This window comes from Misgurnus anguillicaudatus, chromosome 24 (genome assembly GCF_027580225.2).
Source record: "Misgurnus anguillicaudatus chromosome 24, ASM2758022v2, whole genome shotgun sequence".
Lineage (NCBI taxonomy): Eukaryota > Metazoa > Chordata > Actinopteri > Cypriniformes > Cobitidae > Misgurnus > Misgurnus anguillicaudatus.
Genome location: NC_073360.2, coordinates 17,170,500 through 17,198,315, shown reverse-complemented (window position 1 = coordinate 17,198,315; position 27,816 = coordinate 17,170,500). Strand labels below are relative to the sequence as shown.

The 27,816-nt window shown below is 37.3% G+C and overlaps 1 protein-coding gene across 1 annotated transcript in view; it reads left to right on the top strand.

Moving 5' to 3' along the window:
- zbtb16b (zinc finger and BTB domain containing 16b) overlaps positions 1–27,816 on the top strand; it is a 72,484-nt gene that overhangs the window by 6,738 nt on the left and 37,930 nt on the right. Inside the window, exons 3-4 of the mRNA XM_055196267.2 lie at positions 12,968–13,065; positions 27,727–27,813. Coding sequence (XP_055052242.1) covers positions 12,968–13,065; positions 27,727–27,813 — 185 coding nt within the window. The remainder of the gene's footprint in view (positions 1–12,967; positions 13,066–27,726; positions 27,814–27,816) is intronic.

The window sequence follows — 27,816 nt, the reverse complement described above, 5'->3', positions numbered from 1 at the left end:
AAATGTACAAAAGTTGTCACTGGGACAGTACCTTTTAAAAAGGACATGTTATGTAGCATTTTGGTACAGATATTTACCTCTAATGAGGGGGTACCAATATGCACATTTTAGGTGTACCTTCTTGTACCTTTTTAAAGTGCATAGGCTGTCAATCTTTTAAAAGCGCACCAAACAAAACATAAAATTGCAATGAAAGTATTTCATATAAGTCCACATTTTTAACTTCCCTAGTATTAGGACCTTGACAGATATGGACAAATTTTCCAAAAATAACAACATACAGGTTTAAAGTGACACAGGGTTAAGTAAACAATGACAAAAATGTCATTTTTTTCAGTGAACTGTTCCAACTGTTATATGACACTTAAAGCACAGATAATGTCTCTCTCACAGCCCCAGGGTTCAGACCTCATCTATTGTCTTTTCAACTGTTGCTTCAAGAGACCCTTTTGTTTACTCAGCCTAACCCTTTATCTACTGGTTAACCGCAACAACAGTCCTAACTACATACCACAAGTTAACAGAAGTGACATTATATGCCCCCTTTTAACAGGAGAATTGGTTTACCCAATTGAGAAAATCACAAGTAATCATATGCTGCCATTTATGTTATCTGTGTTGCCAGCTAAACTACCAAACGTCCATCTCTATAATTGTTAGATATAATCAAAGCAAAACTATAAACGAAATTATAAAAAGTGAAGAATCTGCACTTTTGTGTTATTTTTAACCCAGGGTTGGGTCAAAAAGGGACAAACACAACCTGTTGGGTTGTAATTTTTTAACCATTGCTGGGTTCTTTTAACCCAAATGCTGGGTTAAATATGCACTTTTCTGGCTTAATTTAACCTAAGCGCATTTTTTGAATGTACTGTACATGTATTAGAGTTACCTTATGTATTCAGATTAATTAAGTCACATTAAATGATCTGACTCTGATTTATTTTAGGATACAGAATATTTTTAAAGGGGCCATGACATGAAAATTTAACTTTTTCCATGTTTAAGTGCTATGTTTGGGTCCCCAGTGCATATATCAATCTAGAAAATGTGAAAAAGATGAACCCAGTAACTTAGTCTTGGTAAACCACTCTCTGCAAGCACATAAAAAGGGTGTTGAAATTTGGCTCTCCTTATGATGTCATAAGGAGCTCTTATTATAATAATACCACCCCTTAATCTGCACTATCCAACCACAGCACTGCCATTTAGTGCAGAGAAAAGCACAATTGAGTTTTAATTGCAACAAACCACCATCATTGTGATCAGTGTTTGAATTTCATTAGCTCATTTGCATTTTAAAGGACACACCCAAAACGGCACATTTTTGCACACACCTACAAAGTGGCAATTTTAACATGCTATAATAAATTATTTGAACTAAAACTTCATATATGTGCTCTGGGGACACCAGAGATTTATTTGATATCTTAAAAAATGTCTTGTGACATGGCCCCTTTAAAATGCTTTTCAAAAACTGTAAACATTTTCTTTTATATTTGTAAAGATAGCTGTAGTGATTGCTCAAGAATCTGTTGAAGGATTAGCATGACATGAAAATACACAGAATAAAAAAGAGCCCAAAGCAAATGCATTTAGTCTATTAATGGATAACCAAGCCCCTGTGAAGATGTTGTCAGAGAGAAGCGTCTTGGTCAAGCTTCATTAGTGCTTCAAGCCCTTCCTGTCCCACAAGACCATGACCACCCAGTGATTTTTTAAACCTCTGGCATCTCAATAGACCTCTGGAATCCTGTTGGTCAAGACTTTAAGCCCTCTTGTATCTTTTTAGCCTAAAGCCTGCTATCAGGCCAAGACAGGACTCTTTCAGCTCTTATCGTGGTTATACAGGTCACCTCTTTAGGGTCGGGTCAAACTTCTGACCTTTGGCGCCCAGAGGGTGTTTTCTTCTTCTTTTCACATTGTTCTTGCGTTCAAACCCTCCTTTGTGTGTTTGAGTGGGTGTCCGCCTGTTTTTCGTAGTTCTGGCCTTGGGGGGTTGGGTGACTTATTGATCGGTGACTGTGGGATTCAGCTGAAATACGGCGACTTTAGTCACAGTTCCTAAACTCTAGCGTAATATGTGAAAATACAAACAACGCTTCTCCAACCTTTGATCCCGTTGGCTCAGCCACATGTTTTGCTCCGTCTCCGTGCTTGTAACCCAAAGTACTGATCAAAGTAAAGGTTAGTGTAATCTTTGGTTAATGGACAGTAGCCAGATTTCCTCACTGATTTCACGCAGTAGCGTAATGTCGCCCCTGTGTGCCAAGACTGTCACTTGCTTCAAAGTCTGTGAAGGATGTGTGCCGACTTTTTAGATGGAAAATATTTATTATTTCTGCCTGAGTAATGGGTTTGTGATATCAAAGATGCTGCATGGGGTGAAGCAATCTTGCCTACTTTACAAAAAATATTTACATATCAAATAGATTTCATTACAAATTTAATTTAGCAACCAAAGTCAACAAATAATAATGTTGCTGGAGTTCATCTGTTCAGTTATATCTATTTATACAATGGTATACTGAATATGTTTTGTATAATGTTTAAATATGGTTCGGCCCAAAGAGGTGGATTGTTGGTTTTTGTAGACTTAAAGGAGTATTTGCTTGCCATTGTCACCTTAGGCTTTTTTGCTGGGAGGTTTGTAAAACATTACAGTATTTGTTGTAAGGTGCTTCATAATATAATTTATTGTAAAAGCAATGTACAAATCAATAGTTAAAGGATTATAGTCAAAAAAAAAAAAATCCAGATTAATTTACTCACCACCATGTCATACAAAATGTCGATGCGTTTCTTTGTTCAGTCGAGAAGAAATTATGTTTTTTGAGGAAAACATTCCAGGATTTTTCTAATTTTAATGGACTTTAATGGACCCCAAAAGTTTTAATGCAGTTTAAAATTGCAGTTTCAAAGAACTCCAAACGATCCCAAACGAGGCACAAGGGTCTTATCTAGTGAAACAATTGTCATTTTTGACAAGAAAAAAATATAGCACTTTTAAACCACAACTTCTCGTCTTCCTCCGTAATGACGTCAAAAGGTCACGTGTTACATATATGAAACGCACATTTGCGGACCATTTAAAAAAATAAACTGACACAAAGACATTAATTTGTATCATTTGACATAAAACAACTTCGGAATGGTCCTCTTTCTGCACACTTGTATACACTGGGGCGTAGTTTTGCATACATCATCTGGGGCCTCTTGACGTGATGACGTATTACGTGAGGTCTGCTGGCGCATCACAGGACCGGAGGAAGACGAGAAGTTGTGGTTTAAAAGTGCATTTTTTTCTTGCATTTTTTTTCTTGCCAAAAACGACAATCGTTTTGCTAAATAAGACCCTTATGCTTTGCTAAGGGTCTTAGGAAAATGTTGACGTTATTTTGTCACTTATTGGGAGACGTATGCTAGCTGAAGCCATTTACTTCCAGTCTTTGTGCTAAGCTAGGCTAGCGGTGGGTGCGTCAGGGCGAGTTAGGGCATTCACAGAGATGAAAAAGGTATGTAAAAATGTATCTAACTCTTGGAAATACGGTGAATAAGCTAAAGTCCCAAAAAGTCGGCGTGTTCCTTTAACAGCTTTAAGTATTTACAGCAAATTAGAGGTGTTATCAAATTTCTTTTAATTATTTACCCTTATAAGATACTCCAATACTCTGAATGAACTAAAATTGAATGTTTAATGTTAAAAGATTAGAAAAATACACAGAAAGGGTAGTTAAAGGTCAGTGAGTCAGCTGACTGCCAAAGCCACTGAATCGAATCCAAGCAAAACTTTGTGAGGAAAAATACATTTCTGAAGCGCTGCCATGGTATTTGTTTGTGTACTGTACAGTCATTTCGACCTTGAGTAAGATACACAATCTTACCCAACTGCCTCAAATAAATAATAAAACCTGTTGTAACTCAGACGGCATGATTAATAGTCCTACATTTCAAGTATTTCAGTTTTTAGTACATAGAAAATCGTAAACATCCGCTGTAACATTTCCACTACTGTTACAGCATGCTCTCTGTCAAAGTGGAGGTTTTCTACAGAAAAAAAATACAAGTGACGGTCTTTCAATAGTGCCTGAGGGAAGCACAAGTCAGGTGTGCAAGCTTGTATTCGGGGGTGTCATAATGGCAACGGTCTCACACAATACCATCAAGCCATTGAGCATCCATACCACAGACAAATTGAACTGTTTGCCATTTTGTCCTGCGAAGTGAGAAAGACTTCATCCAAACCAGCTAGTATGGGATTAGTATTTCTAGCTTCCAACTGCAATACTAGTATAGATGACCTGCACCACATTTTATTGAGTTCTTAGTGGGCATGAATGATAGCTTGTAGAAGATATGTGCTGCATCCAAAATGGCCTACTTCCATACTATATACAGTAGTAGGCGAAAATCAGTCGGCGAGACGAATAGTATGTCAGAATTGATACACTCTACAAAAGGCTGGGTTATTTTCAACCCAGCGTTTGGTCAAAAAGAGACAAACCCATTCCATTGGGCTGTAATTTAACCTATGCTGGGTTGTTCTGACCCATTCAAATATAAACAGGAAAAATTGTAACTTGGTATAACCACTTTTAGTCTCCCTATATGACAAATCACTTTATTGTTGCCTGATCTTTGTAAGTCGCTTTGGGTAAAAACGTTAAATTGTTGTTGTATTTGTATTTTATTATGACTATTTTTTATCATGTTTTATTGTCTATGCATTTTTATTGTCTATTGTAAAACTGTATAAATAAAATGTACTTACTTACTTAAATTGCGCTTGTTTAACATCATCCAAGTTACTTGTTATGACGACGTATGTCATGTGATGTGTCAACAAGGAGGTTGTAGTATGTCCAAACTAGGGCTGGGCAATAGAGCTAAAATGTTTATCATTGATATAACGTGTTATATCATTCGATAGTGATAATTATTGATAAATTTTATTAATCTTTTTAAAAAAGTAGATTTTTTTTATTTATCCACTAAATGTAGTGCAATGCAGTGTTAGCAATGCATTAACGGTACATTCACTTGGGACGAAATTAACATAATTGGCTGGCTCTCTCTAGGTTATTTGCATAAGGCGCTCTGATTGGCTGATGCACACGTTCCCGCTTGAAAGGTTGCTGACGTCACCCAGAAAAAGAGAATGGGAAGCGTCAACGTTTACTCCCTATGTGAATGTACCGTAACAGGCGTCATATCGTACTCCCCATCGTTATTGGCAATACATATCGAAACATTTTAATCGCCTAGCCCTAGTCCGAACACTCCCCAAATGCATACTAGAGCGTACAAATAAACATACTACTGAACGTAAGCGTTTTATTGGTTGATAAGTAGGTACTTCATCTTATTCAGTATGTACTGGATGCAGGAATGTTCGTACTGGTGGAGGTTGTTGTGCCGCGTTGCATCGCGCCATGTATCTAAAAATCGAAAAAATGATTTTCTATGAATGTACACACACTGGCGGCATCTGACAGCAGCTGTCTGCTGTGACTCCGAACGCTGCTCATATCTCTGCCGGGCCACAGAGTGCCACACAGTTTAACATTAAATAACATCATGTTTGTCCCAAATTGTTAACAATTAACAGGCTGTAAACGCATATTTTGCATCTGGAAGTAGACACTGTTTGACGAAACTCGCGCAATTGAAAGTGCACATCCATTGTGCGATAGCTGCAAGTTGTACACGCGGCATTGCACTTCTCGCCCGATATTCAGAAATGGGACAAAAATGTATAAAGACTTACAGTATTTTAATATTTAATATTTATTTATATTTGTATTTAAATGTATATTTAAACTATATAAAATAACATAATATATATATGGTATCACCACAGTTATTTTTTCAAAGGTTCTGGCAACGATATGTTATTAGATTACAAGAACAATTGTTTGTCGGTTTGTGAAAGTGTTGCTATTTCCTCATTCATGGCTCATACGGTTTTCTCACACGGCTTTGGAGAAGACTTCCTTTAAAGCAGTCTCATTGGTAATTTGGCAGTGCTCTAGTATCCGATTGCACACATCAGCCTCTGAATTGCTCTCTCAGTGGGAAAGGTACTCTAGCAGCACAGCTCTGGCCTGCCATTAATCAAAGCCACTTCCAGTGGCCCACTCCAGCAACACAAGCGCTTGCCCTGTCTCAAACAGACAGCTCAACAATTTGTCTCCGTAGAGAAAGTCGACATTTTAATGCCGGCATTTTATTAGGAATGTATAACACCAGCCTGTTGAGACAAAATGAACCATCATCTTTTCAGATTTGTTTTTCTCCTCTAACAACATCTGAGCTGTTTATTTCAAAGCAGATGCACTTTAATCAATCAGCGCATTACGTTTGACCAGTTAGCTCTTTCAGAGATGCACATTGTGTGCTAAAAATCAATTGATTTATCTAACCTCAGGATTATTTAATGTTCTTTTGTTACCGGTCCTAATGCGCATATCAATGTCCAATATTGGAGCTCAGACTGAACTATTTGAATAATGCAACGAGTTGTCAAAATGTATAATGTGTTCATTTCGGATTTCCTTACAACGACAGTCTGTTTTGACTGGGATAGAGACGAAGTGTATTGATTTTCCACTCATTGTTCCATTTGCCAGGTATTTCTACACATTTGAGATCAGTGTTGTTATATCTCTTGTGTCTTTTAAGTGGACAACGGACCGGGATTAACTGAGGGATTTCTGAAAGGTTCTCTGTTATTGAACGTTAAAATGTTTGTCAGGGGTTTAGCACTATGTCGATTATTATTAGCAACTCACAACAATTAACTTTGCTTACATAAAATGTAAAAGTTGTAAAAGCGGAAAATGAACATTTTGTCAGACGATGACATGTTTGTCTTGTGGGGCTAACGTAGCTTCTCATTGCGTTTCGAAATTGAGGTTGGTTGCAATTCGCAATCTCACTGCTAGAGGCCGCTAAAAAGTCATACTTTAAATGCACGATAAGTCGCTTTTGGTAAAAGTCTTAGGGGGCGTGCACACCAAAGCTTTTACGTCCGCAGCAGGCACATGTTTTCAATTGTTTCTAGTGGAAGCTCCTCTTTTTTCAAATAAGCCAGCAGCTAGCGGTTTTCTTCCACGCTGAAAACCAGCACTCTGCGTTTTTTCCGCGCTCAGCGCTGAGCGAGGAAAGTTGAAAAATATTCAACTTTGGGTGAAAAGCTCCGCTAGTCAATGTCTGTTGTCATACGGCTGTCCAATCACAGTGGAGGAGGGGCGGGGCATTACCACAGCAACCAACCGGCTCACAGCTGAAGTATCACAGCTACCAAAGCGCTCAGCTGAAGATACAGCTGACATTCACTTTAAAAGATTGTTCGGATGTTCGGATTTTTTGCAAAAATCAGTATACGGCCCTAAAGTGACCTGCATGCACAGAAGATGTGACGTCAGAAGCAGGGCACTGTGTTTGCAAAAATAAACATGGATGCTACTCGTAAAAGTCAAATAAAATGCAAAATTGTCGTTCAGACTGAAATCGCATTGCAATCAGATATGATTCGATTTAGGACCACATATGAAAGTGGCCTGTGTCTGATTTGAAAACATTTGAAAAGATTTGAGACTTTCATAAGAAAATCAGATATGGGTCAAAAAAGTCGGCAACAGTTTAAGCAAAAAAAGACGGATTTGTATCATTTTCGTCTGCAGTGTGAACGTAGCCAAAGTATTTTCGCACATTTCAGTTCGAGCGGCCCGCCTAAGCTGGGAAACCCTACTGCCTTAACTAGGTCGTCCAAAAAAAAAAAAAAAAATCGCTGCACAAAAGGCTGTCAAGTGCATCTCAGATAATAGTGGGGGCACGCTCACACCGCGAGCGGGCACGCACGCCACACGGTCGAAATGAGAAAGACGTGGTCCGAACCGTCACTGTCTGGAGGATAACTAGCCAGTTGATAAAACATCTCGGAGAATAGAGCGGACGCGCTTCACACCGCGAGCGTGCACGCGCGCCACATGGCCAAAATGAGATAAAGACGTGTCCGTCATGTCTGGAGTATAGCCAGTTGATGAAACGCGTGTCCGTGAGAACTGTAAGTGGATTTATGTTTTGGGTTTATTTAAGCCTGTTATTGTAGTATTAGTCTATAGTTCTTGCAAATTTAAAGTAAGTTAGCTGGTGATTTTGTTGTTTGAGCAACCTAGCTAGGTTTCACGTTCCTGTTGATTCGATATAATTGTTGAGTACTCTTGCTCACGTTATTTATGTGCATTATTTACATGCTACAGTAGTTACACTGCTAAGATAATGTAATTTATAGTGGGAAATAATCAGTTTCTAAAATTTTTGGGCCATCTATTATCATTCGCCAGACGTTCTACAACATCTGCTTCAGTTTTTGTGTTTATTAACCCTTTAGTTTCACTTCATTACACAGCTATTCCCGTTAGAGGTAAAAACATTTAATTCATAATAAACTAGTATGTGTTCATTTTCTGTTATAGTTTCTTCAAAATTAAGTTTTATTTGAGTGTTTTAAATAAAAATATTTTTTTATTTTCATCATGACGCGTACGTCCCGCCCCTTTGATTGCCACACCCCTAGCCCCCAAACACCCGCCCAACCCTACCACCTTAACTTACAAATTTTCCCTGTATGGCTTAGAGCTATTTATCATCTTTAGATGCGGAGGGATCTCTAAAAATCTATATTAGCCTTTAGACATGTGCCGGTATGAGATTTTGGCGGTATGATCACATTAAAGGGGACATATCATGAATTCTTGACTTTTTCCATGTTTAAGTGCTATAATTGGGTCCCCAGTGCTTCTATCAACCAAGAAAATGTGAAAAAAGAAAACCCAGTAACTTAGTTTTGGTAAACCATTCTCTGCAAGCATGTGAAAAATAGGTCACTGATATTTGGTTCCCCTTGTGATGTCATAAGTAGATAATACCGCCCCTCTAATCTACACTATCCAACCACGGCACTGCCATTTAGTGCAGAGACACCAAAGATTTACTTTACATCTTAAAATAGTCTAGTGAAATGTCCCCTTTAAGCAAAAATATCATGGTTACATGGTGTTGCGGTATTGCCATTGCAACATGTGTTTTTAAAACAATACATTTTATTTTTAAGCAACATGCAACATGTACGCCAGGTAAAAAAAGCATTTAAATGTAATATTTTTTTAAAAATGTATTTTTGTAATATATATATATATATATATATATATATATATATATATATATATATATATATATATATATATATATATATATATATATATATATATATATATCAGTGTAAACATTAAATCAGTTACATGACTTAATGATTTAATTATTTGTGTAAACACAGCTCACCTTGAAAACAGTATCACAAAAACCTCTGTATACATTGAAAACAGTAAAGGGCACATGCCTATTAGCCATATTCACCAGTCAATTATTTTTAATAATATATATTTTTAATATATAACTGTACAGTTTGTATACAGTATTGTTAAAAAGCTTTTCTGTGTTGCGCTGTGTCAGTGTACACTTTCTAAAGCTTATCTCTGCTGTAATGTGTCATTTTTATCCCAACAGCAGCATACAGTTAAGATAACGCCAGTTTTTTTCCAAACACATGAATCTGTAGATAATGTCTCCTGGCTGCCTGCAGCAGCGCTCAGCATGTCCAGCTCGCTTGAGTGGATATTGTTTATGGGAGGCTGGGCACTGTCAGGCGCTCTATTAAAGACCCTGTGTTGTGGCTGCGAAGGGCGACGACGAGGCAGAGGCTTCATAGCTTAAAATTGTGAAACGCAGCACGCATTCTGTGTCCGCGTGCCCTTAACCAAAGGGCACGTGACCCTGAGCAAACATCGTCCGTGAAATAAAACGTCCAGAGCGAAAGGTGTTGACTCGTTCTGCAACTTACCATTTTAATCTGAAAGAAGGTCTATAACCAATTCAATCTGATTACTTCAAATGAGTTAATATTTTAACATGACCGTTCCTGGTGTCGGAGAGGGTTAACATTAACAGCTTTTTCAAGGTGAAATAATATGCCCCTATTCATAATGCGTCTGCATGTGTCTGCGGGCGCCCCGGTTGTGAAGCGATGATAATTAAGGGCTCTAAAGCAAGAATAAAGGTTACGTCTGCGATGGGCTCGGCCGGCTGCTCGTTGATGCAGCGCACGTGCCGACTGTGTCTGCGTGTGTGGCTGGAATTCACATGAAAGGAGACGGGCGAGTAAGGAGAGCGAGAGTGGGCGGGAGACAAGTACTTGATATGTATAGAGTGACTCAGTTAAACATACCAAAGCCGGGTATTTTAGGAGCGTTTAATACGTTTTAATTAAAACAAATATTTTGAGCCAGAGCGCAGGTTGAAAGAACAGAGGACAGGTGGCATGTTTGACTTTGATACGTGCTTTTTGGCCAGTCTGTTAAAAGTCGATGTAACTACTTCACTGAAATGGAGGGTGTATGTTTGTCTAGGTTCATTGTGTACCCTCTCTCTGACGAGTGTGTGTTTAATTTTTGATAAAACTGAGCCATAAATGTTTTCTGTGATGCCACCAGGTCACTATGTCTGGATGGTAAATATTTCATTGCTGTGCTCAGACAAGTTCTGACATGGGCATTGTGCACACCTATTTGCAGTGTTTTGAACACAGACCTCGATATATGTATATATATATATATTTAGGCTATTTCATTAACTGCTTTTATGTGTATTAGACGTAATTGATTCTGACCTGCTTGATGAAAGTCTCGAGTGCATGAAGACTTAGAAATGTGCGGCCAAAAGCTTTCACAGCCCACTGTGGAGAATATTCAAGCATCAAAACAAACTGCGAGCCAGAGACAGAGTGGTGCTTAAAATTTTTTTTTTTTTAGGAATAATACATAATAGAGCAACATTTTAACCTAAAATTAAACTCCTATAATTATTCAAACTTACTCAGACGTGATGACAACACATAAAGAAACTTTATAGTAAGGTTTTATTTGTTAACAGTCAGGGCTGTCACGATTATGAAATTTGGATGACGGTTATTTGTCTAATAAATTGATGATTAATTGTCTGTTTTATTGCTTTGACATTTAATTCTCATACATTTTTTGTTTGTTTATGAAATAATTTTCACACATTCTTGTGATTATATTATTTAAATTAAATCTTTTGCAAGGTTTACCTGGCAGTACATATTAACACACACATATTTAAAAGTAATTATTTAATGAATATATCTTTCAAAAACAAAAAATTCTTCATAAAATTAAACACAATAAAGTGTCTGAGAAATAAAAATGCAATCAAAATAAACAGGCCTTAAATAGTAGCCAATCCTACTAAGGTCATATTAGTACATTTGCAGTATGTAGTGGCTGCAAAAAATCATTCCTTAAATGTCTTTAAAAATAGCATCTTTTAATTTCCTAAATTTGGAATTCCTGTTTTGGAAATAATTTGTTTCATACTGCTTATCAAAGTTTTGCAGCATTTCTTTCAATTCAGTTTGTTTCACTGTATTGAATGGCTTTGCAATGTACCGCGTTACACTGTCAGTTAAGGAGCGCCATCTGATACTATCTCGTTTATACAGCTGCTGGAGCTCCCCCTTGTGTTTTTTAGAGAGATGTGCAATGATTGTGGTGATCTGAAATCATCGCGATGAGGTCAAACAATCACAATGAGACGATTATTTAATCATTGTGTCAGCTCTATTAACATTAGTAAATGCATAATCTAACATGAAATAGCAATGAGCAATATAGTGTTACGACATTTATAAATCATCGTTATTGTAAATGTAATGTTAATGTATAAAAATATAGTAAAACAGCAGCATTGAGTTAAAACAAGTCAATTCAACCTACTTTTTTAAGTTTTGACTTAAGTTGACATAACGTATAAAAACAAGTTGAAATTGTTTAAGCTAATTTGTTAAGTTAAAGTAAAGAATAATTGACGACGGGCCATTGAATTATAAGAAAATAATGCCCACCCAAGGTGCCGTTACATCGCAGGTGTGCATTATTTTCAAATAATTCAAAGGACCGGAGTCAATTATTCTGCTTATACCACGGTTACCACAGACATTGCTCTGGTGCCTATTTTTAAGACATTTGAAAAGTTAGGTGTGCAGTTATCAAAAAATAATAGATACCCATGGAACATTTCTCAACCAATTAGAATACTGCCTTCAACAGACCCGTGGTATAACATAAAAATATATGTTGTTTTGATATAATTTTGATATAATAACATAAACTAAGATTAATAAATGCTGTATTCTTCATTGGTAATGCATTAAAGGTGGTGTGTGTAAATTTTAGCGTTATCTAGTGCAACCAACAGCTGACCCCTCAATTTCAAAGTGCATATAGTAGCCGCCAAAGGACAAACATGTTGTCGTCTGAGACAACTTAGGGATGAAACGTGCTCTGTAAATCAGTTTGTCCATTTAGGGCTCCTGTAGAAACATGACAGCAAATTCCATGTAAGGTGACCCGCGGTATGTAAATAAAAACGGCTCATTCTAAGGTTATAAAAACTTTACAGTTCATTATGTAAGGTCTTTATACACCACTGATAATAAAGTTATGTACAGTATATTAAATTGCATTTCTCTCAAGTGATCATTCTAAAAGTTACACAGTGCACCTTTAACTCATGTTAACAAATACAATACAAGTGTTGCCGACAAATGTATTCAAAAATGAAAATGTATTGTCTCATTTTCTTAAAAGTCATATTTGTTTTTAATCATAACAGCATTTTTTATAAAAATCAAAGAACTAAGGCTTCATTTCAAAAGTACATTTATCAAAAGCTCAATAGTACAGAGGAAGCCTAGATAAGTTTTTAGAAATAGATCTGATGTGAGTCTCTACTGATCAAAGTGTATATTTACTGTTAGTACTGTATGATAGCACTCACTCGCATATTCAACACCAGCTTTATCTAACATTATGTGTTGCATTTACAGAAAGTTGCACGGTGGAGTCAAGACCTTTGGATGCGAGTTCTGCGGAAAGCAGTTTCTGGATAGTTTGCGACTGAGGATGCATATGCTCTCTCATTCAGGTAAATCCCACTTGTGAACACTGGCATTACACAGCAATAACAGCGAGGACGGTTCGAATATACATGGAAATGATACATGATCACTAGGCTCACACCGGTCTGAAAATAGGGTTTGTGTTGCTCAGTTGGTAGAGCATTGTGTTAGCAGCGCAAAGGTCATACACAAACATACATTTGATTTCATGAAAGTACTTTGGACCAGGTTTCCACAGAATTGAAATATTAGTTTTTCACAATTAAAATTCTACATATATTAACCGTCCATTGCATTGTTTATTTTAGTTAATTTGGCAAGAATGTAGTGTTTTCAACAGGATTAAACACATTAAAGTTTAAATCCACACAATTTTCCCCCAAATCGATACAGATGTCGTGTTCGGGCCTATAGGGCGAAGTGTGGTCCATGCAAGAATTTTCGAGTGCACATCTACTGCCGAAACCCTGCATACGTTGTACATGTTGGTCATGTATGCGCTTACAGGAGGAGAATGTAGATGCATTGCATTTTGTCGCAATGAGTATGCGTCAAACATCTGCGTGCACGTACGAATCAAACTATACTTTCCAACGCTGTGCATTCGACCATGCGCATATGTTTGCGTACACTTAAAAAAACAGACTATACTTTGGGCTTAACTATCACAAACTATTATGAGCTTCCTGTTGCCCTGTTGTCATCCACCCTGTAAACCACGCTTAACCTGCAGTAGCACACGGGACAAATTGCACTTCCGTGTATTCGTGACGGGTGTGTTTAGTTATCCCGGATTTCCCATTCCGCTCTCAACTGCGTCTCAACTGTAACATTTCGGGCCTGGCTGGAATCCAGTCTGGGCAGTTTGCCACGCTATTAGTACAGTATGTACAGTGAATCCTTGCCAACTCTTTTTGGTGTATTGTAATGAGGAGGTATACAAAACAAACATGCTCAAGGCAGAGGACAGCTCCAGTTGTTTATACACATCCAGACCTATAATTAAATAATCATGGTGAAATGTTTGGCAGTACATCTTACGTAAGTGTTTGGTATTGTTTTGCATAATGTGCTCTATTAAAATAACTTGGATCTTTCCCTTTGGAGTGTTGTTATCGGTGGGTCACTTGCATAATCGTAGACAAATTAGACACAGACTGAAAAATGAAGTCTGGCAGAGAGACGCTGTGTTTTTGCCTGTTGTACAGCTGTTGTTGCTTTTTTCTCTTTCTTTCTTCTTTTTGGGCAGTACCATGTTTAGTATCAGTATCAGACCTAGGTTTAACATAATTTAGGGGATAGGAAATTATTTAGATTTTTTTTATAGTATAACCAGGCTACATTCAAACCCATAGCTCCAACCTCAGGATCAGGAATGTGTGATTGATGCTGATTAAATTCGGTACTTGGCCTGAGTAAATTGTGCTTCAAAGGGGAATGTACTGTTGCAGGAGAAATACACTTAAACTGGCAGCGGTGAGTGTGTGCGAGTGTGTCCACCTGTCTGATTAAGTCTGTAGTCGTCTCTCTGAAAGGATTTGTGAAGCACACCTCACTTGACTCTATCAGCTCAGGTTTCGGTCAAGATTCTGACAATACCCTTATCCAAATTAACCTAAAATTTCCTTCTCTTTACGTCAGATTCTCATGCTCTAGTCTGTTCTGAAACCTTGTGAGCTGCCTATAGGGAGGCAGCATTTTAAAACATCATAGTATAAAAAAGGTAAACGTATTAAAGAGAGCCTATTGTCTGAATCACGTTTTTTACATTTCCTTTGGTGTGTAAGTGTGTATTAGTACATGTTAACGATATGCAAAAGGTACAAATCCCAAAGTAAACTATGACACGAGTTATCGTTTCCAACATAAATCTCTTTTCTTAGACTACAACAAACACACGGATTGTAGGCAACAGTTTACCGTATTTTTCGGTCTATAAGCCGCGTTTTTTTCATAACTTGGCTGATGCTGCGTTTTATGGTCAGGTGCGCCTTGTAAGTCAGTATGAATTAATTTGGACATTTATGAGGCAAGAGACAACATTACCGTCTACAGTCGTGAGAGTCCGCCATTTGCTGCTTCTGTATTTATGCAATTCAATGGATTCAGTGATGTGGAATGACGAGTATGCGAACTTCACGCTAGTTGGCTTGTTTGGTTAATTTAGCCTATTCAACCTTCCAGGTAAGTTCTGTATGCTATGGTTTATCATTTAAATAACTGATAATATAACTTTAATGTACAGACATCTATTCAGCCTGCTGTTCTGTCTGCTATTGTTTAGTTGAATAACTTGCCTTTCCAAATGAAATGTCTGTTCTTCAGCTTGGATTTTGTGAAATAATTTTCTAAATAAACGCGACATAAAGTTCACTTATAGTCTGGAAAGTACCAGAATGCATTGTGGTGAGCTCTTAAACAAATAAACAAAATATGGAGCTACAATACAGTGCAGCTGCAGCTACAGTAAATAAATATGTTTACTGTTCAAGTGTTAAATGTACAGTAATACAACATTTTTACAACAGGTTCATAAAATTATACAGTGTCTTCTGTATGGAGCTTTGTTTGTGTTTTGCTACTTATGTAGAGCAGTCTGCATCATTCACTTTTGAGGTTTTATGTTGGATAGGATGTTGCCTATATAGGCAGCAAGGGAGCTTGATAGATTTTAAACAGAGCTTCTGTGTGTTGATGATTATTTTTCTCATAAAAAAAATAAAAAAGGTTTATTATTGTTCCATAATCCAACCCACCTAATCTGTCATAAATCAATATCATAAACACTGGCAACAATATTCAGTTACTCCCACATTTAATCTGCTCGTAATCCACTGTGGCACCTGTTCACACGCCACACGACAGCATAAAAGAGATCATCATCATGTGCAGCACTGAAGCTGAAAAGCCCAGTCAAGATGTTTTGTCGTAAGATCTCTCTCTCTCTCTCCTGTCTATTCGGTCTTTTTCCGTCGTTCTCTCTCTCTCTGTCTGGGTGTCTGAGAGAAGCCCTGCTCTCGAGCCTGGCGGCACTCCAGCTCTTCCCTCGCGCTGATGACATCATCAGCTGCCGGCAGGTCTGGATGTTCTGCCAGCATTCTGGAGCATTTATGATCGCTCGCAGATGTGTGTCCAGGAACATACTGTACCCAAATCCCAAAATTAATCAAACTTGACTGCTCTCCAAGCCACCGCTCTCCAAAATAGTGTGGAGGGAGGGTGCCGCTCCAGTCCAAAATAAAACAAAAATGCAGAGCTGCTTGTTTACAAAATGTAAACTGCTGGCTGTTTGAGGACGGATCGGACGCTAAGTGGTTGAGAGGTGCCACCACACCCGTTTCTCTTTAACTCTAATCAGCTGGATTAAACCAGCGGTTCTCAGCTGGTATTGCGTCATGACCCAGATTTTTGGGTTGAACGTCAGGTGGAGTAAATGCCACATACTGTAACTCATGCAGTACTGTTTGGGCCATATTTTCTTTAATCTTGTGTAGTGTTATACGTTTGTGGATAAGGATATCGGATATGTCACACAACCTGTTTGTGTTGGCATCTGTATAATATGGCTAGCTGTAAATTAAGTGACAGGTGAATTTCCTTTGCATTGCCATTTAACTCTTTCGCCGCTAGCGTTTTTTTTAAAAGTTGCCAGCCAGCGCCAGCGTTTTTCATGATTTTCACAAAAGTTTAATGCCTTCCAGAAAATGTTCTTCTTTAAACATATAATCATACAATATATCAAATGAAAGAACAGACCCTCTGCTTTAAAAAAAAATGTTTCATCCTACCTTCAGTAGTTCTTTTGTAATCAGCTTTTGAATATGGGTAGGTTTCTGCAAAAACACCACATTTTGAGGAAAAAGCTGAGATAATTCCATTTTTGTGACAGACTTTTCATAGAGATCCTATTCAGAGCGATCTTTAAAACAGACACGGACATGCAGCCGCTTGCCATAGGGCAATACTTCCAGGTTTAAAAAGTTGCGGAAAGCCGGAAATACTCGTCATTGGCAGGGAAGCGCTTTCTCTTGATTGACGAGATATCTCATCAATGGCGGCGAAAAAGTTAATCTTGGACGTCAACAACGAAAAAAAGCATTTTCCCTCCATTTTCACAATCTGACTTTAGTTATCCAAAATATTTATTTAATTATATGCATTTATTTTTGTTTTTCTTTTAATGTGTGCATCATATGAAGAGTTTGGTTCCAAAACGCAATAAATCCATTTGGACTAATTTCGGTAAAAACGTTTTTTTTTCTTTGCCATGTTATATTCATTTAGTTGACTAGTGGTATAAACTGATTAAAAAAAATTTACATTACCGGCAATAATCAAAACACTTACTTTGTCATATTAAGAACACTGTCATTGCTGCTGTCAACCTTGGGATGTCTTAGCAGAACTTTTTTGACAGCGATCAGCTGTAAAATTTTTTGATCCTGCTTGATTTTTGTTGACTTTGAGTAAAATAATAAATAAAGTTTTACATAAGATCCCCTGAGGTAAATGTGTTAGCATGACAGAAGATTGATGCTGTCGTGTGAGAACAAGCAACAGTTGGCATTTTTCCGTCGCCGAGTGGCTTACATTTTTTCCCCGCCACAGAAAACCACCTCAGCTTTATCAATGCCATCAAAAGTATTATTTTGTTTTTGTTTGTTTGTTGATCACGAAGTACAAAGTATATGAGGGGAATCAGATTCTATGTAGTCAACGCGCCGCCATTGTTGTTTACAATGTGTGGAATGGTGCGCTGTGATTTGTTGAGTGAATTTTAACCATTCTGCAGAGAAGGAGAACTGCCGTTTGTCGCGGTTTGGGAAAAAAGGGAGAAAAGATGACAGAAAAACACGGCGGATATCGGATTTTGCGTAAAATTAAGAATGTATTTTTTAATACTGACCTGACACATTACTGATTTTGGTGGTAACATTTTTTTTTAAATGGCGTTTATTGCGTTTTGGAACCAAATTCTTAAATCTGCTTAGATTTTTGGGTTGTGACCCACAGGTTGAAACCGCTGTAATAAACCACTCATACATCACGGGCATGCGGATGTCAACGTGATAATAAATAACCTTTTTGTACTTTGAGAGATTGACAGAAAGGCATTTTGAAAATACATTAAACCACGTTGCTATAGGGCTGGTTTAATATCATGACCTTTGTGTCTTCGTATTGTAATGGTTGTTTCCACGGTGACCTGTTATTCGACTTCCTCTCACCAATTGCGAGGTAAACATAGTGGTTTTCATTTTGACATCCAAACACTAACAATTTATGAATGGTAAATAAAGTCTTTAATTTGCAAGCCAGTAAATGGGAAAAAAAATAAATGCAAAAATCTAATTCAGTCTTTATAGCACAGAAAAGCCCTAGATCTTCTGGCCCGTCATTGGATTTAGCTGCTTTAAATCCCTACGGTTGCCAAGTAGCAGAAGCCCTTGTTTTTTAATGGTCTAATTTGGTATTCAGCACGAGATTGAATCTTATTTTTGTATGCCAGACAAAGTGTTTTGATGGAGGGTGATTGGAGCCCAGTCTGGAGGCTGTTTGGGCTGTTTTTTATGGGTTGTACAGTACACAATGTGCCTTCTGAAACAGAACACAAACCTATTGAATATGGAGTCTGCTTCATGGGTTTTAAATGTGTGCTGAGTTTTTGGAGGAGGGTGGAAAGGCCTGTTAAGAGGCATGTGAGAGAGCGTAGCTGCATCACAACAGAACACATCAGACATACCGTACTAAAATGACAAATAGGCTTTTGAATGCAACTTTCGGGTGTACAGTGGCTAACTGTGAAGTCAACTCAGTAGGATTTGTGATACAGCCATAGTCAAAACTATATGATAAACACAGTTAGAAAAAATGGTCAAAATATGTTCCCCAGCTGTCACAGTGGCAGTATCATTTTAAAAGGTCCTAATATGTACCATTAGGTACAGTATACATTTGTTACCAATACAATATGTACATTTGAGATATCAATATGTACTTCTGAGGTATTAATATAAACTATTCAGGTGCAGAAGTTTACTTTTTTCAAAGGGTGACAGCTGGGGTACATATAATGACAAATTTGTTTTTGACAGTGTAGAGATAAACTTTACAGCAGGGGTGTTTAACTGATGGATAGCGTTGAATGGTTCAAAGAGGCAAACAGAACTAAATCATTTTGACTTTGGAAACAACACACTTGAAAAGTCAAGTCAAGCCAGTTTTACAATAAATAATCAAAATATTATGTTCATGTACTGTAGTATTGTAGCAGCACAAAGGTTGTGTGTTCGTTTTCATAAGGAACACATACACAAAAAAAAGTATAAATTAATTGTGAATGTAAGTCGATTTGGATAAAAGCCAAATGCATACAGTAAATTTATATAATATTAATAAATTTTAATGATACATTTTTTATTTCAGGAAAAATTTTTTGCCCTGAAGCAAAACTAACCCTGTGTCCGTAATCACATATTTTGACAGTACTGAACTAATTGAGATTAAGTACCTACCTACTTATTTACCGTTAAAACAGTAGGTACTATATAGTATAATATTGATAGTATGAATACATTTGGACGTACTACATCCACCATGTTGATACATCACGTGACATACAGTGTCATAACAACAAGTTAGTCTTTAAAGGACAATTTCTATATTTTACACTTAAAGCCCTGTTTTCAGTTTGTTTATGATGAAATAGAACGGTTTTGACTGAAATTTGGACATATGATGCTGGTCCGAGAATTTTCGGTTTCTGTTGTATCGGCCCCCACCGCTGCAGTGGCTGCGTAGGTGCACTGAAACGGTCCTTCCTAGAATGCATTGAGCTTTCGTTTGCAGGGACGTGGGACTCGCCGAGTGGTCAGGGGTGTTCACTGATGGGCTAGCACAAAAATCGCTGCAAAAGATGCTTTCCAACAGGTGTTATAGCATTCGTTGTAAACTTGTGGACCTATTTTTTCAAACGCCTCACACCCGTATATTCTTCCGTTGAGAGCTTGAATAATAGACACTCCAGCCCAGTTGGTGGCGATAATCCGGCTTTGCCAATTGCAAGAATACAAACAACGTTCCCGGCGCGGAGTAATACCGTACCTCACAGCCAGTGGTGTCAAAAGTATTCATATTCATTACTCAAGTAGAAGTATAGATACTAGGGTTTAAAAAGACTTTTGTAGAAGTTGAAGTATCAACTCAAGCTTTTTACTCAAGTAAAAGTGAAAAAGTACTGGTTTCAAAACTACTTAAAGTATAAAAGTAAAAGTAATGTAAGGAAAAAAATGTCATTAGAGAGAAAAGCCTTGGCCGCACCACAGGGGCCTTTTGGGCACTACCCTATCTCCTCTAAAAAATGTTTCTAAAGGCCATAATAACTACAGTGTTATTAAAATGTTAATGTTAAAAAATTTGGGATGCACTAGGGCAAGGGGTAGGCAACGTCAGTCCTGGAGTGTCGATGTCCTGCAGATTAGCTCCAACCCTTATAAAACCTTGGTTACCTGTAGTTTCAAGTGACTTTAACCTTTATTAGTTTGTTCAGGTCTGCTTGATTAGACCTGGAGCCAAACACTGCAGGACATCGGCACTCCATGTTGCCTACCCCTGCACTAGGCTATCTGTTTCAACGACATACAATATATGCCCATTAAAAATGAATGCATTTTAATACAATGCAAACAAACACATTAAAGCAGTGGTTCTCAAACTGGATGTCGCCAGATGGTGCCAGGGGCCCCAGTTTTATAATATTTTATGAAATACATTACTTTATTATAAATTCTGTGTAATTAAACCTCAGAAAAATAAGGCTACTAAACAAAAGCAATAAATTTTATAATTTAAAATGTTTTGTTTAATTCCAATTTTAAGTTTTAGAATGTTTATGTCATCCCACTGTACACAAGGGAGGCCGCAAAAAATGTTTGATAACAACTGCATTAAAGAACCATATGCAGGGCTCAAAATTAACTTTTTTATTTGGTAGCACTGGTGCTCCCAACTTTAAAGAGTTAGGAGCACCAGCAAAACTTTAGGCGCATCCATCAAAAAATTTAAAAGCACCACAACTACAATGTAAATGTTAATAGATTTATTTTATTAAAAATAAAACACCACCACCGGGCTTTACACGTCCTATGGCCAGCATTTAAAAGTTGGTCTTCTATTTTATTTTATTTTTTGCTGCATAAATTCCTAAATTAATACCCAAATGCTGTTGAAATAGTATTGCAGCAATAATAATTTAACAATTACAGGTAACATGATTAAGATTACATAGAAAATCTAGCAAACACATAAAACACTGATTAATTGTGACATTACAAAAGTCACCCTAATATAGAAGGCTAATATATATTGGTATTGATAACTGCATTACCAGGAGCCTTTTACTACTAAATAGGCAATGTTTTAAAAAATACAACAAAAACATACCATCAGCATTGTCGTATTCCACAGCAACATGGACCACAAGGATGTTTGTCGAATGTCCATTCACCAGCGCATGCGCACATACACCATCAAACACACTTTGACAGACAGCTCGCTGTCTCCATCAATAATAAACACATTTGTCACGACACGTCTTGTGTTTTTGGCACTTTCGCCATGTTTAAGCAAGGTACGTCTGGCGCTTAAAATGTTTTGATTCCGCCATTAACGCCGTTTTACAGGATTTACAGTTAACACAGTAAGTTACATTTTCATAGCGGAGACACTCGAAATCTTTAAGCCACTCTCTCTGAAAGGTTTAACGTCAACTCGTATTTTCCGGTGGTGGAGTTACATTTGAATCCGGATCGTCGTCAAAAAATACAGTAATAACCTTGGCTGTAATTGGCTCGCTCTCGTCATGCTCGCGACGCGTTCGTCTTTTCACATTTCCGCGCTTCACGGCAACAAGAAATGACTGACGCTCATATGAGCCAATCTGCGGTCTTCATTAAACGCAAGAACTTAATGGTGAAATTTGATTGGTTATGTATCGTTGGAGAGAACACTGAACCTGGGACAGCGCCAGCACGCAGGATCACAATCAACTCGCGTCACAACAAAATGGGCAGTCGCACAAATGCTCCCAAATATATTTTAAGGTTGCACAGATTAAATTTCGGTCGCATATGCGACCAAAATGGTCGCAATTTCGAGCCCTGATATATGTGTACTACTGGGCAATAACATGTGTTCCATAGAGAGGAAGATAAATGACTAGTTGCCTATAAATATTGTAATTGTGCAAAAAGTCAATCTTCAGAGCAGTGCCGCTGGTGGCCAAACTTTTACAGTGGTGCCCTCTTTAGTTAAAAAACAACAAAATCACACACAACTATAGTATGTGTGAGAATACAAATATGCTATTGTTATCATTTATAATTGTATTTTGACAGCAACACAAACTACAAATATGCAATTATATATTAAAGCCTATATTTCTGCATCTGTACTTGTGTAGCTAATGGACTTTTGTATACTTTACTTTAGTCAGTATAAATCCAAGCAATTTTGGAGAATTACTAAATGTATTTATTGTAAGTAAATTAAAAGTCAGGTTTAAGGAAACAGCTGATGTCTATTAACAAAAGCAAAAGTTGGTATGTATGGTTAAGTGTTTCATTGATTTAACACTAAAGCATTCAGCTAAGTAGGTTTTGTTATGCAAATAAAATTTTGGGTAAGTTAGTTATTAGCATATACAAAACAACAATGTCTTTAGCATAGATATCTTTGCCATGCTTCAAAACACAACGCAGCACAATGTCATTTAAGTTGAACAACTGAAGTTACATGATATAAATTGGTATTGTTACACTTTTTAAATCACACAGATGGATTGGTGTCAGCAACCAGCTATACATTTACACAGGCTTGTGAATGTGAACTGACCTGAAAGTGATGCGCGAGTTTTATTTCCTACTTTTCCATTTGAAGACAGAATGCCGCGTTCTGTTACTGTACAAACAGATGGCGGATGATATCAAAGCATCGCGAGAACAAACTGATCCGTATGCTTTCTAATCGCTCTCGCGGTTCTTTTATGTTTATCTTTGCAGCGCTATCGAACAAACTTTTGATCATCTGCAGTCAGCTGGGGGGCGGGGATTGCGTACAAACCAATAGGGTGTCGGAATGGTGTATGTTTATCCTTCTCAACCAACCACAATCGCATTCATCTGGATGATGCAATTTATCAAGATAGGTTTTTTAACGATGACAAGCCGGAATGTAAAAAAAGAAAACAAGTTGAAATTAATAGAAGTAACGAGGCGATTTTTAAAATGTAAGGAGTAGAAAGTACAGATAATTGCGTGAAAATGTAAGGAGTAGAAGTAAAAAGTTGTCTGAAAAATAATTACTCAAGTAAAGTATAGATACCCAAAATATCTACTTAAGTAAGGTAACGAAGTATTTGTACTTCGTTACTTGACACCTCTGCTCACAGCACATCTAATACAAGTCAATGGAGTTGGACAAAAACTAAGATAAAACCTGTTGGAAAGCATCTTTGGCAGCGATTTTTGTGTGAGCATATTTTAGTGAACACCCCTGACCACTCGGTGAGTTTCACGTCTTTGTAAACAAAAGTGCATTTTAGGAAGAATTGTTCCTGTGCACCTATACAGCCATTGTAGAGGTGGGGGCTAATACAACAAAAACCCGAAAATTCTCGGGCCAGCATCCAAATGTCCAAATTTCAGTCAAAACCGTTCTATTTCATCATAAACAATCTGAAAACAGGGCTTTAAGTGTAAAATACCGAACTTGTCCTTTAACTGGAATGATGTTAAACAAACGCAATTTAACAACAATGGACAGCTGTTTAATGTACTGTATGTATTTGCATTTTAAATAGTGCTGCGTTACCGCTTTCGGATATTTCTTAATAACGAACGGCTCTTCTTCTTCTTCGTTGGATGACTTCTCTCCCGGGGACATACGGGATAGTAAAGTGTATTTCAAATGAACACTTCAGGATCTTGCCAGAAGTAGGAGGTCATTTTCGCCCTTGTTTTTCGATTACTATGAATTCGGACATACCACTCATCGCCTACTGCTTTCACCTACTATATAGTATGGAAGTAGGCGGTTTCGGACACAGCGCAAATGTGTGAGCTAGCTGATTGTGTCAATATAGACGTTTTTATTGGACGCACGCGCGTTGCCTGGCCTGAATATAACTTCCAGTCTGTGTTTGTTTATCAGTCTGGCTAATGGATAAACTGACATCTGGAACAAATACATTGTCGGAAAAAAATGTTTTGGTTTCCTAAAGATGAGGGGAGATTGATGGATCACCGCTGTGCGAAGAAAGGTTTGGCTGCCAGGCAAGAATTCAAGGATCTGTAGCTACACTAATTTTACACATTAACGTTAGCTTGGTGTAGTAGTTGATAAGCTTTAGCTATTATTTGAATTTTATTTTTTAATTTTTTTTATATATTGTTTTCAGAAATAATCTGCTCTAGAGGGACTTTGTTGTTTTTGATTATTTGCGAAAGTCTACCAGACAAAAGCTGTTTGTTTATGTTATTGCCGCTGAACCGTCTGAAACTGTATCTGTGTGTTTACCTTTGTTGTGTTTACATCTTTGTGTGCATACATTTGCAAGGATGGCCAGATGAGTCTATTGACTTTGACTATAACAGGACAATATTAAATCAACCAACAACACAGAGTGTTTTCATCCATCACAAATGTTCTCTCAGGCATAATTTACGCTCGCCTCGTGACTCACACCATCAAAGTATTTCTGAATGTGGTTTGTAATGATTCTGAAAACGAGGGCATTTTTAAACTTTAAAGGGCTTTGGGTTGTCGTCCAGAAGGAACAGGACGAAAGTGTATGTGGGAAAGGCGCTAATTTTAGTTGCTAGCTGGCTGACTTCACGAAGCTTGTGGGTGCTTTAATGAGTCATAATAAAGCCATTTAGGGCCAACTGAGTGAAAATAACTGTTTGACGAGCCGAGGGTCATTACAGATTAAAATTTTATTGATTTTTTTTAAGACATCTGTGAGTTTGAGGTAAGGAGAGTGCAGGAAATGGTAAAAGTTGGAGAGACGTTGTGTGTCCCCAACTGCACACCATGTGTGGTGAACCAAGTGTGTTGTTCATTTTTCTGTCTTGAGTGGGTCTCGTCCCTCGTGAATTGTTCAGGAAAGGCAGCGTTCTTGGTCGGTGTGTGTGGTTTTTTGAGAGTGGTTTCTGAAGTAAAATGTTTCTTAAAAAACATCCTGGCCTACTTCATAATGGGCCAACAGCTCCACAGGTGGATCTAATACTAATAATAGATGGATTCCCTTAGGTGGCTTTTCAAGTAATGGCCATCAGAAAAGTTATTTAGTCCAGTTATTAAAATTGGTGATTGCAACTGGGTTAAGTGAAATGTTTTACATTCACTGTTTTTTAATTGTGTGTGTGCTAGGGCACTATTGCGTATAGTCTAATGATTGAGTAAGACTACTTAATGATTATTACTGGGAAAAATGGACAATTATAAATACATTTATTCCCCCGGATTGTGTGATTTTTAAACGCTCCAAACCACAATTGTAGGCAGGAAGTTATGCAAATGTATTTTATTGTCTTTCCGCCTCTATAGTTTTCGGACACATCTTGTATTATAATTTTAGCCTGAAGATAATTCATATGTTTGATGATGTCATAAATAATAAATCTCACAAAGCTGAAAAAATACAGGAGAATATCCAGGGCAATTTACACAATAAAATAGAAAAACAATATTACCTATTGGTTATCTTGTTTTTTTTTTTTTGCATTATTAGTTTTTATGATCATCAAGTAACCCTTCCGCATAACTTTCTCAACATAACGCAAAGACAATCTAATTACCGTAATGTGAAAAATATAACATATTGGTATAAATTGAACCATCTTGGTAGCGATGTCTTGGTTTCACTTGGTACTGTATTACAATAATAAGAATTTAATAAGAATCACAAAAATAACATTTACACACATACTCTATAGTAAAACATTCAGACACTTTACAGTAGGAATTGGAGAGGAAATGCGCTTATGTGCCATCAAATAATGTCTCAATGCAAATCTTAATGGTCCTAAAAATGCATATGAAGAGTTTCGTTGCAAAACGAGATAACCACCGTTTTTTTAATTGTTCAGAAATCTCGTTTTTTGGTTGTGCATTCCAATTAATTTCAATTTAACTGCAGTTGGTTTGTTTTGATTTAAACCTTCATAACTTAAAAAATACAGCTAAGTAGCACCATAAAACAAAATAATAACATGATAACATAATAATAAACATGTTTTGACAAAAATGTAAAAAATGGATTTATCTCGTTTTGCAACGAAACTCTTTATATTTTCTTTATGTAAAATACTTGTGCAAAAAATATAATTTTGAATTCAGGGGAAAAACATATTTGACAGGATGTTAAAGATTAATCCGAAGAGACCACCCTTATGCTGCGTTCAGACCAGCCGCGGTAGAGGCGTCAGGCATGAGTGATTTCAATATTAAGTCAATGTGAAGACGCGTTGACGCGTGTCTGGAAGTCTCGCGGCGCGGTAGACGCGATTCCGCGTCATTCGTGCGTCTAGTTCGCGCGAATTGAGCGTTGCTGTGGCAAACGCGCAAGTTGAAAAATTTGAACTTTGGCAGAAAAACGCATCGCGTTGACCAATCAGAAGCTTGCTTTAGTGGTGACGTTATTACAGAAAGCAAGCGTAGTCGCAAAAGCCCCTCCCATGACGCGAATTTCCTTGTGAAAGTCTCGATGTCTAGAATTTCATGTTTTTACGTGCGAATGAAGCGAGTAAAATCAAAAAACTAGACGCGGTATATGCGATTTTGACGCCTCAGACGTGGCTGGTGTGAACCCACGGTTAGAGCTGACAAATGATGTGTTATCTGTAACAAGGGGACATAAAGCACTAGACCTTCCTTATCGAGACCCTTATCATTATTTTATTATAGCATGATTATTATTTATTACTGTTACCTATATGAATACACAATAAACATGTCTAGTGTTTTCTTTGTAAGAAAATACTTCATATATGACAAAATCAGACTGAAGATTCAAAGCGCTTTAATATCCTTCAGGAGATGTTTTGCCTCAGCTTATGGTTTATGGGCTTTTATCAAGACAAGACAAGAGAAAGCTGGCAGCTCTCATAGATAAGAACAGCTCCTTGATTCTCTTCAGGGACAGTTACTCTGTTGAAATTTGGGGGGAAATGAATGATGTTTACTATCATATACAATTTCCCCTAAAAAATTTTAAGGGTTTGCAAATCAATTCAACCTACTATTTTAAGTTTTGACTTGTGTTAACTTGACATAACTTATAAAAACAAAGAATTTTTTTAACCTTATTTGTTAAGTTAAAGTTACGTGAAATGTTGATTTGACACTGTTTCACAAGAAATGAACAGAATATTTGTGGATTTTTACTCATTTGCAACATAGAAACAATATATAACAATTATAGAAATGTAATAAATAAAATGAATAGACTCAACGAAGCACATTGTAACAGGGTGATTTTATGACATGGATCACTAGGACTTCTGGAGTCCATGCCAGCTTGAGTAGGGCTATACAACTTAATCATGCATGCTATATTTATAAAGTACTGTATTCAGTGATGTACACACATTACAATCGTAATGAAATGTGTTGTCCCTGTTTTCCAGCTGGACCAAAAGCACTAGTATGTGATCAATGCGGAGCTCAGTTTTCCAAGGAAGATGCCCTGGAAGCCCATCGGCAAACACACACAGGTA